The sequence below is a fragment of the Aythya marila genome, assembly GCF_965140915.1.
Source record: "Aythya marila genome assembly, chromosome: 1".
NCBI lineage: Eukaryota > Metazoa > Chordata > Aves > Anseriformes > Anatidae > Aythya > Aythya marila.
Window position 1 is genome coordinate 202971591 of NC_139042.1, and position 12050 is coordinate 202983640.

The 12050-nt window shown below is 52.3% G+C and overlaps 1 protein-coding gene across 8 annotated transcripts in view; it reads right to left on the bottom strand.

Moving 5' to 3' along the window:
- The window catches only part of GATA3 (GATA binding protein 3), a 29478-nt gene extending 17789 nt beyond the window's left edge, over positions 1–11689 (bottom strand). Inside the window, exons 1-2 of one of the 8 annotated variants that reach the window (XM_082763749.1) lie at positions 11579–11689; positions 1970–2593 (exon numbers count right to left, since the gene is read on the bottom strand). In XM_082763749.1, coding sequence (XP_082619875.1) covers positions 1970–2210 — 241 coding nt within the window. In that variant the 5' untranslated portion in view covers positions 2211–2593; positions 11579–11689. Of the gene's footprint in view, positions 1–1969; positions 2745–2775; positions 2866–2965; positions 2984–3227; positions 4159–11578 lie in introns of those variants that run through there. The other 7 variants (XM_082763752.1, XM_082763748.1, XM_082763751.1 and 4 more) reach the window with 7 other exon arrangements.
- Between the last annotated feature and the right edge of the window lie 361 nt (positions 11690–12050).

Consider the following 12050-nt stretch of genomic DNA (forward strand, 5'->3'; position numbering starts at 1 on the left):
CTGAGAAGAAACTCTCCATCTCCTTCGTATCACAAAAGGCTTTTCATTTGTGTTTTAAAATACAGACCTGGATTTGGGTTGAGGGAGACCACTAGATCTATTTCAATTTATGCAGTCAAACTTTTTTTTTTCTTTGGTTGTAAATGTTCTGAAGAGATCGTACCTAATATTTTAAAATAATTCCTGCCCTGGTGAAAAAACATTCAAAGAATCAAATCTACCCAAATCCACAGCGACTTGAGCAAATCGCTAGAAGCTGAAAAACACAGTTATTCACCTGGAGGAGAGCAAGTTTGTGCCTGCTAATAAAGCTCTGAAACACATTGACATCTAGAGGTCCTTAACCTCTTTAGGTATCGTGATACGTGTGTACAGACTGCTAAATATACAGAAGGAGAGATGCAAACACAGATCTATCGAGCTACAGATAGCAAAGGAGTGGGTGCAGTGTGGACACGTATGTTTGCATGGGAGCTTGTGCATGTCTAGAAGATCTCCAAGCTACTTTTCACCGTACCAGACATTTGTGAACAATACTGAAAGTAACTGCTCAAAAGGAAGGGAAGGTGGGTTATACGAGTAGAAAGGGTCAAGATTCATTATCTTCTCCAGGAAGTAGCATAGTAAATAATATTCAGGCTAGATCAGAGAGACCGCAGTTCCACTTTCTGCTGATATATTGGGGGAAAAAAAAAAAAAAAAAATTAAAAGAAGAGAAAAGAAAGAAAGGACAAAGGCTGCTGATCCTTAGAAATAATTGTTTTAAATGGACTAATAGGCGAACAATGCAGTTACTGAGCGGAGCCTAATGCAGCCTCGCACTCAACGAGTAGCCGAGGGCCGGGAGCAGCCCCCTGAGCCCAGCTCACTCATCCCACCTTCTTTGCCTTGATTTTGGGGTGATTTCTACGGCAAGCCTCAGACTTTTTAGATTCCGCCACTTCGGAGAGGTCACCCTGCGGCTTTGGAAATCAGCGACTGGTTGTTTCCTTCATTTTTTTATTATTATTTTCCCCCCTTTCCCTAATTTTTAACCATAGAGGCAAACTCGAGCCACGTACACTGGGTTGCTCCAATCCTTCTTAAAAAGATAGCACCAAAACTTTCATCCCTCCTCAGACCTGGGCCCCATCGGCCCCAGGTATTTTGCCTCCTCTCTAAAAGCTGTGGCCCAGCAATAAAACTCAGGCTGTGGCTCACTACCTTCCTGCAGGACAAGGAAACACAACAGGGCTGGTGCCTAACCTGGTTGCACCTCGGGATTTTTCTTCTTTCTTGTTTTCAACACGCGCCGTGGTGCGGCCCTGGGTGAATGTGCAAAACTTTCAAATCAAGCCTAACAAGCTCCCAAGGTGCAAATGAAATATCCCAAGCGTGAGGACAGCGGGGTCATTTTCACACCCCTGCTCTACAGCTTGCTTTTCTTCTCAAGATCAGCTACTTGTGCAAAAACTGAACACCGTATGAAAAGCTTGTTCGCCTAATTAAAGAGGAAAATGCCTAAGTGAGAGAGAAGGGGAAGAGAGAAAGAGAAAGGAAAAAGTATGACAGATGAAAGAGAAAGAGGAAGACAGAGCAAGAAAGGGGAAAAGTGGGAGTGAGGAAAAAGAAAAAAGGAAGGGAGGAAGGAAAGAAGGAAGGGAAGTAGGAAGGGAAGTAGGAAGGAAGGAGAGATGGAAAGGAGAAAGAGAGAAAGAGAGAGAGAAAAAATGAAAGAAGAGAAGGAGGAAAGAAGAAAAGAAGGAAAGAAGGAAAAGAGAAAGAATAGTAATAATAAATAAATAAAAAGTAAAGAGAAGAAAGAAAGCGGGAAAAGAAAGCGAAAAGTAGCCGGGTAGGGATGCATTTCTCCCAAACCAACCCCCAAATCGCCCCCCTGCAGTAGTTTCCCAGGGGCTCTGCCCACCGGCAGCGAGGCTAGGGGCTGCTCGGAGCCGCCGGGGGCCGGGGGGCAGCGGGGGGCACTCACCGTGGTGGGCCGTGGGGTATCTCTGCACGGTGGCTCGCACGGAGTTGCCGTAGTACGGGGGGACGGGGTTGCCTTGTCCGTCGATGTTAAAAAGTACATCCACTTCCTCGGCGAGAGGATACTGCGTGGGGTCCATGTAGGTATGGCCAAGGGTGGGGTGGTGCGAGTCCGGGTGCTGCCCATTGAGCACGGCCGGGTGGTGGTGGCTCACCCACCGCGGCTGGTCCGTGGAGACCTCCATCTTCCGCGCTCGGTGCTCCGCCGCTGCTCTTCCTCCTCCTCCTCCTCCTCGGCAGGGCGCGGGGGGCCGGCGGTGGGAGGGGGAGGACGGTGCGGAGACGGTGCGGAGTCGGGGAGGGGGAAAACTGCTCGGCGAGTTCGGGGTTGTTTCTGTTTTGCTTTGGTTTTTAAATCGGAGGGAGGGGGGCTGCGGTGATGAGCGGCCGGTTCCAAAAATAAAAAATAAAAAAAAAAAATAAAAATAAAGGAGGAAAAAAAAAGAGAATGTAATTAAAAAAAAAAAAAAAAAGGAAAACAAATAAACTGAGGGAAAAAATATCTCTACGAAGTGAGATCCCCTCGGTATCTTCCGCTCTTTTGCAGATGTTTCTCTTCTTTGATCACCTGTAACGAGAAAGAGGAAAGGGAAGGAGCAGAGAGAGAGAGAGAGAGAGAGAGAGAGAGTGGCAGAGAGAAACGTGCTTGAGAAGCTCTGAACTTTAGCACCTGACTTTTTAGGCAGCAGCAAACCCATCCCATCCCGCGGCAGCCATCCCTGGGAAGCGCCTGCTCTGCCCTGGACCCACCTCTCCCAGCGCCTCTTTCTCTTTCGCTCTCTCCCCGCCCGGCTCGCAGCAGCTCCGGCCGCCGCAGTTCTCTTGCTCTGGCTTTTTTTTTTTCTTTTTTTTTTTTTTTTCTCTCCCCCCCCACCCCTGTTTTCTTTTTTTCGGTGTCGCCGCGGTCGTTTGTTTATTTATTTGTTTGCTCAATTTGCACCTGAGAAGCTCCGGCGGCTTAAGCCCGGTGAGAACTTGTGCCATTCGCTGCGCTGCAGCCTAGAGCCACTTTGATTGCTCATTAATTATTATGCAACCGAGAAAGGGAGGAAGAGAGGAAAAAGAGTGGGGGGGGGGGGGAAGAGGAGGGGGGGTAATGCGATAGACAAGAGGTTGGGGGTGAAGGGAAGGAGCGAGGGCAAAAGGAGGGGGGAAGAAGGAAAAAAAAAAAAATAAAGTCGCTAAAGAAATTCCGCACAAACCTTGGTGGAGGAGCAGTATGTGACCCAGGAGGGATGAAGCTGAAAGTGCTTGATCAGATCAGATTGTGCTCTCTCGCCCTATTTTTTTTTCCCTTTTTTTTTTTTTTCCTCCCTCTCTCTGTTTTTTTTTTTTTTTTTTTTTTTTTTTTTTTTTTTTTTTTACAGGGAAGGCATTCTTTCTGAAAGGAGCAGGATGGCGCCAGCCGGCTCAGTGCTTACAGACAGCTGTGGCGAGACGCAACTTAAGGAGGTTCCAGTGTCATAAGCACGGGGAGGCGGAGCCTGGCCCCGGCTGAGGAGGGGACCGGCGGGGCGCACCCGGAGCCTCCGCGCTGCCCCCGCCGCGCACCCGCGAGAACCCCGCACCGGGCGGCGCAATTTCACCAACTTCTTTTTTCCCTCCCCTATTTTATTCTTTATTTTTCTTATTCTCTTATTCTGTTCTTTCTGATTATTTTTACTACTTAATTTTCTTTCTTTTCCTTTTTCCTATTTTATTTTTTTCTTTATTTTTTCTTTTTTCCTTTTCCTTCTTTTTCTTTTCCTATTTTTTCCTTTTCCTTTTTCTATTTTTTTTCTTCTTTTTTTGTCTTTATTTCATTTTTTTCCTTTTTTTTCCCCTTTTTTTTTTCCTTTCCTTTTTTTTTTTTTTAGGGCTTAACTAACTTTTTCCGCTGGCCACCAAACTCTGCGAGCGGCACGCAGCTCCCAGACGTTATGCGATGGAGTGGGGCTGTTTCCCCTCTTCCTCCCCCCCAGCACCTCGGGGGCCTGGAGGTTCAAGAGCGGCCGGATCCCACTTCGGGTTGCATCGGCAGGTGCAGCACCTCCGAGGGCTGGCGACCCTAAAGGCGAACGCTTCTCTTTGCGAAGGGCTGCCGGCGGCTTTAGGGCTGCTCCCTCTGAGGATTTGCTTTTAGGATATAAATGCCAACAAGGAAATAATACAATTTGGGGGCTTTTTTTTTTTTTTTTTTTTTTTTTTTTTGCCCAGTTCTACCGGAGATGTTGGTTCTCCTGGACACCTACCGAGGCTTGGAGGGGACATGCATCAGGGGTTGGGACAGCTCATCAGAACCCCTCGAGAAGGCCCCCCCCCCCACCGTGTCCCCGCTCCGTCCCGGCCACCCCCGGTCTCGAACCCGCGGCTCCCCGCAGCGCCTCCCGCCGCCCTCAACCAATGGGGGGCGAGCAGGAACCGGGGCGGCGGGCGCGGGCCGCGCTGATTGGCTGCCGCCCGCCCCCCCCAGCCCAGCCGCTGCCTTGAGCCAGGGCATCCCCTAGCGGGGACGGGACGGGACCGGGCGGGACGGGACGGGACGGGGAGGGATGGGGGGAGATGGGATGGGGAGGGATGGAGGGGGCTGGGAATGGAGGGGGGGAGTGGGAAATGGGGGATGGAGGGGGGTTATGGGGGAGAGATGAAGAGAGGGGAGAGGGAAATGGGGAGGAAGGGAGAAGGGGAGAAAGAGAGGAAGAGAGGGAGACAGAAAGTGAGAATGAGATGAAGGGAGAAAGAGAGGAAGGGAGTAAAACAGAACGAGAGGGGGGGAAAGGGAAAAAAGGAAAAAAAAAAAAAAAAAGAAAATATGAAAGAAAGAGAAAGAGGGAGAGAGAGAGAGAAAGAAAGAGAAAGAGAGAGAGAGAGAGAGAGAGAGAGAGAGAGAGAGAAAGAAAGAAAGAAAGAAAGAAAGAAAGAAAGAAAGAAAGAAAGAAAGAAAGAAAGAAAGAAAGAAAGAAAGAAAGAAAGAAGTGTGAAAATTCGAAAAGAAAAGAAAAGAAAAGAAAAGAAAAGAAAAGAAAAGAAAAGAAAAGAAAAGAAAAGAAAAGAAAAGAAAAGAAAAGAAAAGAAAAGAAAAGAAAAGAAAATGAGAAATAATGAAATGATAGAAAAGGCAAAACACTGAAAGAAAAAGCAGCAATGCAAAAAGTCACTCACGGGGCCGCTTTGAGCCTTCTGTGTCTCCGCACAGCGACCAGCCAGAGTCTACCCGTGTGCGGGAGGAAGCTCAGCTCCTCTCGGCACTTTTTATACGGGGGGGTCTAATTAAAACCCGGGGTTCCGCAGCGGCGGCAGCGCCTCCCGCGCACCCCGCTCCCCGCCGCTGCGCGGGGCTGCGCGGAACGGGCGGCCGGGCAAGTCCTCGGCAGATGCGCGCTTCCCTGCGCCGATTTTTAGCCCCGATTTTTCACTTGCGCTGCCGGCAGGGCCGGGGGGATCCACCCGAATGTGAGCGTGGGGCACAGAAACACCGCTGAGGTTGAATTTTCGGTTCAAGCATTAAAAATGGTCTGTATTTTTAGACGGCTATTTTTGAAAATACTGACTTGGGGCAAGTAGAAAAGCCGGGGACGGGAATCAGTCGTGAGGAGGAATCGGGACAACCCAGCCGGGGGGGAAAACGAGCTCGGTGGGGTTAGGGGCATCTAGGGGGTGTTCTGTACCGGTGGGGACAGCGGCCGGGGGGCGAACAACCCGGGATGGGAGGGGGAGCAAGTCCGGACCCCCCCAGCCCTGCTGCTCCCCTCGCTGCCCGGCGCCTCCGAGGCTCCGGGGGGAACCGGGCACGGCTGGCTGCATCCCATTAGGGGAGCAGGGGGGCGTGCAGGGAGGGTCCCGAGATGGGGGTTTGGGGGGATGCTCACGGCCTTCTCCGTGGATTTTTAACTCGCTCCGGGCTCGATTTCCTTCTCGCCTCGGCTCTGCATGAGCTGCTTTGCCTGATTTTATTTTTCAGGGTCCCGCGCCTCAAACCCTCCCCCTGGGGGGAGATATTTTTTTGGACAGAAGCGGTCAGGGGAAGCCTCTCGCTTGCAAAATACTGATTTAAAGGCAAAACAGAAACTTTCCGCCCCCCACCGCAACCCTAAACGTGTTTTATAGAGGTGAGGCCAGAGTCTCTCCCTTTATCCCTCCTCCCTGCATTTCCCCCGAGCCCGAGCCATCGCTGCGGGTGGGGTTGGTCCCCAGCCCTTCGCAAAAAATCCCTTTAAAAGCAATCCTTTGGGAAGTGTTAGGGGGAGGGAGGTGGCACGGGCTAGGGGCAGGTGAGCTGAGACCACCCCGCTCCGCTACCGCTGCTGCAGCTCCGGGACCTACAGCGTGGGATCGCAGGAGGGGAATTTCCCTGAAGAGGTCACAAAATTGCTAAACCCTCGAGAAAATGAGCTTTTGCCCCCGTCCACGGGTAGGGGAAGGTTTTTGCAGTCGTCACCTTTCAGCTAGTTGGAGGGCGAGGAGAGCTTGACGCCAAATCAAATTAGCAGCATACAACAAAATGCAATGCAATGCAATAAAATAAAAGCGACGGTTGCAAGAAAAGATAAAATAAAATAAAAGCAATAAAATAAATCGGTCGCCCCAAAGCCTGCTCGGTGCCGGGGGCTGCTCCGACGGGGCGGGCAGGGGGTGACGGGGGGGGACCCTGCTCGTCGCCTCCCCCCTGCTGCCACAGTCCCGATTTGGGGGGAGGGCACCCGCTTTCAGATCCGCTTTGCTCAGCCTGCCCTTGCCTCTTCCTCCCGGTTCCGCAGCCCCGATCTGTCTATCCCCTTCCCGGCCGAGGGAGAACCGTGGTGGGGAGGGCAAAAACACACACACTCCCGAAATATATAAATAAATACAGAAATAAAGCGCAAATTCATAATTTTGTCCCCTTCCCTTCTCGTGATTCCCCTTTTATTTCCTTTTTTTTTTTATTATTATTTTCCTTTTTTCTTTTTTTTCTTTTTTTTTTTTTTTCCATGATCGCTGGCCTTGACCGTCCTTTTCCCAGGCTGTAGCCGCAGATCCATCACCTCGCCCCCCACACACACCCGGCAGCCCCCAGCAGGGTTTCCAGTGACAGCCCGGCGTTAATAGGATCCCTTTATTGGAGCAATTAGCCTCAGGATCGCCCCCCCCAGCCGCCCCATAAGGCTCTCGGGGGTTAATTCTGCCGGGGGAGCCGGGCTCCAGCATCCCTCCAAGCCAGGGGCTGTCAGGCTGCGCGTTGGGGGGGTTGCAATGGGGTGAGCCCTGCCCCTGAAAAGTCAAAACCCCTTTGACAAAAGTCCCCAAAATAAAAATAATAATAAGACTCAGGGAGATGGGGCGGGTACCAGCCTACCTCTCCCCTAAAAGTGAGCATTCAAAAGACACGACCCCCCCCCCCCCACCACCACCGCACTATTATCCCCAGGCCCTGCTGTTATAATAGGTTTTGAGGAGGTTTTATGGGGCCGGGGCCGCCCCGCTGCCTCCGGGCCCCCTCTGCTCCATCCCCAACGATGCCCACCCGAGCAAGTGGCACCGGCGTGGGTTTCGCTGCCTTTTTTTGGGGCGGGGACAGGCAGAAAAAGCCCCCTCCTCCCCTTTTACCCCCCCTCGCACCCTCCTTTTAGACGACAATTGACTGCAAGCGGATTAAGTTACGTTTGCCGGGCTGGGGTTTTTACAGGGTACCAGAATAGTACAGGTAAAGCTGTACAAACAGCCGGGAGCTACGAATCGGAGGGTTATGGAGAGGACACGGCCCAGGGCAGAGCTCCCAAGATTTTTTTGCCTTGCTCTCTACCGAGGGAATGGGGTCGGGGAGGGAAAGGCACTGCCCCATATCCATCGCCCCCTCCCGGGGCACGCAGCCGGGACCAGCCCGGTGTGCGGGGAGCTGCTGAGATAAGGCCGGCTTAAACAAGGCCGGCTTAAACAAAGACGGGGAGAGAACGGAATAGTTCTTTTTTATCCTCTCTCTTCTTCTTGTTTTTATTTTTTTCCCCCTCCGTCAATCAGACAAGGAATTGTGATCTCTTCCCCCAACGCCACCCTCTCTCTAGCAGGATAAACGAACCACAAGCCAGTAATAAATAAATAAATAAATAATAATAATAATAAAAAATAGTAATAATAATAATGTCCTACAGAAAAAAAAGAGAGATATTAGGCTGACATTTCTGCTTCTCTTCTTTCAAGGCAGCTTGTCCCCCGTGAGCCTTCCCCTCTGCTTCGAAACCAGCCACATGCGTTTTTTTTTTTTCTTATTTATTCTCTCTTTTTTTTTTCTTTTTCAAATGCACATATGTGTACGTTTCCGTTCGCGTCTAATAATTCATTTATCTCCCTTTCGTGCAGATCGGGAGGAAGCAGACACACACAAACACGCACACAAAGAAGTGCCGAGCCATGCAAATCGAGCGAGAGCACAAATCAACTTCTGATTACATCGGCTCCGATTTTTCCTCCCTTCGTGCAACACAGCAGACACACACACATTTTTTTTTTTTTTTCAGCACAAATGATGATATGTGATGAGGAGGGAGGAAGAAGGGGGGGGGGGGAAACCCTGCTCTGCCGAAGAACAGAAATTCGAAGAATTAAAATTGGGAGGAGAGAGAAACCGGGACTTTTCTTTCCCCTCCTCCCCCCCTCCTTTGAAGCTGAGAGGAGGGCTACTGCCCCGGGACACTGCAGGAGTTTAGGAAAAAAAAAAAAAAAAAAAATCTGAGAAAGATCAAAAACCGGCTCCGCAAGTCCCAGCGGCGACCTCTCCCCCCGCCGCATTCCCCAAAGTGCGCGGCGCAAACCCGGAGCGGAGCCGGGCGAGGCGGCGGGGGGGACCCGGGGGGGTCCCGGCTGGTGGCCCTGTCACCCCCGCTGCCTGTCCCCGTCCTGCTCCGGGACGGGAGGCAGAGCCCAGCTTCCTTCCCTCCCCGTTTCCCTGCTTCTTTTTCCCTCAGCGCAGCCCCGGCTTCAGGCTCAGCACGGTAAGTCCCTTTTTTCCCCCTTTTTTTATTTTTTATTTTTTTCCTCCTCCTGTCTTTTCTCAGAGGGGTGGCTGGAAAAAGGGTTCCAACTCTCTCTCTTTCACTCTTTTTATTTTCTTTTCCCACCTCTTTTTCTTTTTCCTTCCCCTGCTTCAAGCTCCACAGAGAGCATCCGCAGACACCACTCCCCCCGGCACGGCGCTGGGATCGGGCACGGCTTCCGAGAGGTTCCGGCAGATAAAAAACGATTAAAAAAATAAAAGAGATGGGGAAGGATAGGAAAAAAAAAATAAAAGAGAGAGAGAGAGAGAATAAATACTTCAAATCCCACCCCCAAAAAAATCCGGTGAGGTTAAGGAAATCCGCATTACCAGCCAAAAAAAAAAAAAAAAAAAAAAAAAAAAAAAAAAGAGGGGAAAAAAAGGGAAAGAAAAAAGAAAATGAGCCGTTGTATTTCCCCGCCGCTGAGGCTTTAAGCAAATGATCTCCCTACAATAATCAGCCGGCGGCTCCCAGCGCCGGGGATGTGCGTCCCGGGGCGGGGAAGGGGCTCTCGCTTTGCTCGCCTCGGTTTTGCCTCCCAGGAGCGATTTAGGAAATAGATGTGAAGGTGAATTGAACCGGTTTCCACACAGCCCGTGGAAAAGGTGAGGCTGCCGTCGGGTTTAATGACTTTTGGGGTTCTTTTCTTCCCCCATAAACCCCAAACCCTGGGATTTATGATGAAGCAGAACAACCAAATCGACGTGAGAGGAGGCGGCGGAATTAACACCGGCTCCTTGCCGAGATGGAGGGACATATCCTGACCTTCCGGCACCCAAACCGGAGCGATTTGCTCCGGGAAGAGCCCGACTGCCGCTAGCTCAGAGCAGCCTTCGCACCCCCAACGCCCCCAAAGCAAACTTCCCATATCCAGAGCCCCCCGGCCCTAACCCGCTCGCATTTAGTGTCCCAAGCTCCCAGATTCAAATTGGAGGAGGGGGACACACGTCTGCCCCGATTTTGCACTCCTTGTTGCTATAAAGGGGTCTCATCCCTAATTCCTCTGGGGTGCTGTCCCCCAGAGGTGCCCCTATAGGCACCTTTCCGTCCTGGGGGCCGAGCGGAGCCCCCAGAGGAGCTGTGGGGAAGTAATTTCTCCTCGTTTTTTACCCCCCTGAAATTAAAACACCCCCTTCGGCTCCGTTAAAAATAATAATTATAAAATAAAATAAAAAACATCCCCGGGGAAAATGAATGAAGTGTTTTGCCCCAACCGGGAGCAAAGTGCCGGGGGGTGCCATGCCGTGCCCTGCCCTCTTCCTCCTTCCTCACCAAACCCCTTTTGCTCCTCTCCCTCTGTCCCCAGGATGCCAGGACCCTCCGTGTCCCCCTCCACCCGCCCAGGTGGCCGGGGTGCCGAACCCCAGCTCCGCACCTGCGGCCCATAAATAATGGGGAAAACAAGCAGGGCCGGCGGTTATTAATTAGCCGGTTTCATTAAAATCCACCCCCCAGAGCCTGCTGCCTGCGCACGGACACGCGAAGGTAAGAGGAGAGAGATGGATGCGCACACACATTTTGTTTCCCTTGTTTTTAAAGGCGCTCGGTGACAGCCTGCGTGCATTTTTGGACAGCCCAGGTTGCCCCTGGGCAGGACAGTGGCAAATTTCCTACAAGGGGAGGATGGAGGAGAGAGATCTGAAGCCGGGAGAAAAGGGAAATTCAGCCTTTAGCTTTCGGGCACCCAAAAGCCATCTCCCCGGTGGGATTGGGGACAGGGAACCGGGCGGGTATTCGCGGAGATATGGGGTGCGGGCCCGGAGCAGAGCAATCCTCCTCCTCACCTCCTCCTGGAGCAGGGATAGGCATGATTTGGGCTGGCGAGGTATAAAACAAGGGAGATCTGGGGAAAGGAGACGCGGGGGAGCTCGCCCTAGTTACACCCTATTAGAAGCTTATATATTTGTTGTGTGTTATATACCTTTGTTTAAATACATAGCGTTAAATATATAGCCTATAGGACGCACACACGGTACGGATCGCCCAAAATCGGGTCCCGGGTGGGGAGAATCGCGCGTGGGGACAGCGCGGAAAGGCGCACAACGCTTTGGGAATGGGGGGCTGCGTGGCTGCACCTCTTTTTTTTTTTTTTTTTTTTTTTTTTTATCCCCATAAAAAAAGGCCGAAATGGGGCACGGCAAGGCTCCTGCTACCTCCCTCCCCATACCGAGGTTAATATTGCAAGGGCAGGGCTGACAGCGCCGTGCCCCATATCGTGTCCCCCCAGCCCCAACCATCCTCACCCCACCAGCCAGGGGCAGCCCAGCTCCTTCTCGCTTCCTAAATTTCTCGTCCCTCCCGGGCCGGGGGTGTCTTTCCCCAAGGTCACCGGGCAAAGCCGCCCACCCCCCCCTTCCCGCACACTCCCAGCAATAAGAGGCGGGGAGGGGGGGGCTCGGGTTGAGTTTCAGCCGGCGGCTGCTGCCCTTTGAGCCCAGCTCCCCTCCTAATTCCCTCCACGTGGAGAAGGAGCAAAAGGAGGAGGCGAGGGGGTGAAAAATAAAAAAGAGAAGAGAGGGATGGGGAGGCAAGGAGAGGGGGGGGGGACGGGACACGGATGCACTGACCTGGGCAGATGCTTTTTATTTTGTCCTGCTCCGCTGGAGCTCTCAGCGCAGGAGTGCGGGAGGAGCGGAGCGGCGGCTGCTGGCATGGCGCAAGCTCCCACCCGGGGGGAAAACCTGGGGGAGCCGCATCCTCCAAACGCCCACCCTGCCCTCCTCCTCCTCCTCCTCCTCCTCAGGGCTGGGCTGAAGAGCAGAGCTCTTCCGGGTTGGGAAAGGGCAGAGAAAGAGGGAGAGAAATATGATGGGCTATTTCTCTGCACACCCAGCCCGGCTAAATCACAGGGGGCGGGCCGGGGAAAGGGGGGGGGCGAGTCGGGTCCTTGGGGCTCGCAGAGGTGTGAGCGTGATGAAACCCGTCCCGGCAGCGGCTGTCACTGCCGGGAGCCTGCAGAGCCTGGCGAGAGAGAGAAGGGGGAAAAAAATTAATTGTGCCTGTGATGGTGCAAATAGCATCGGAGCGAGCCCACGGCTG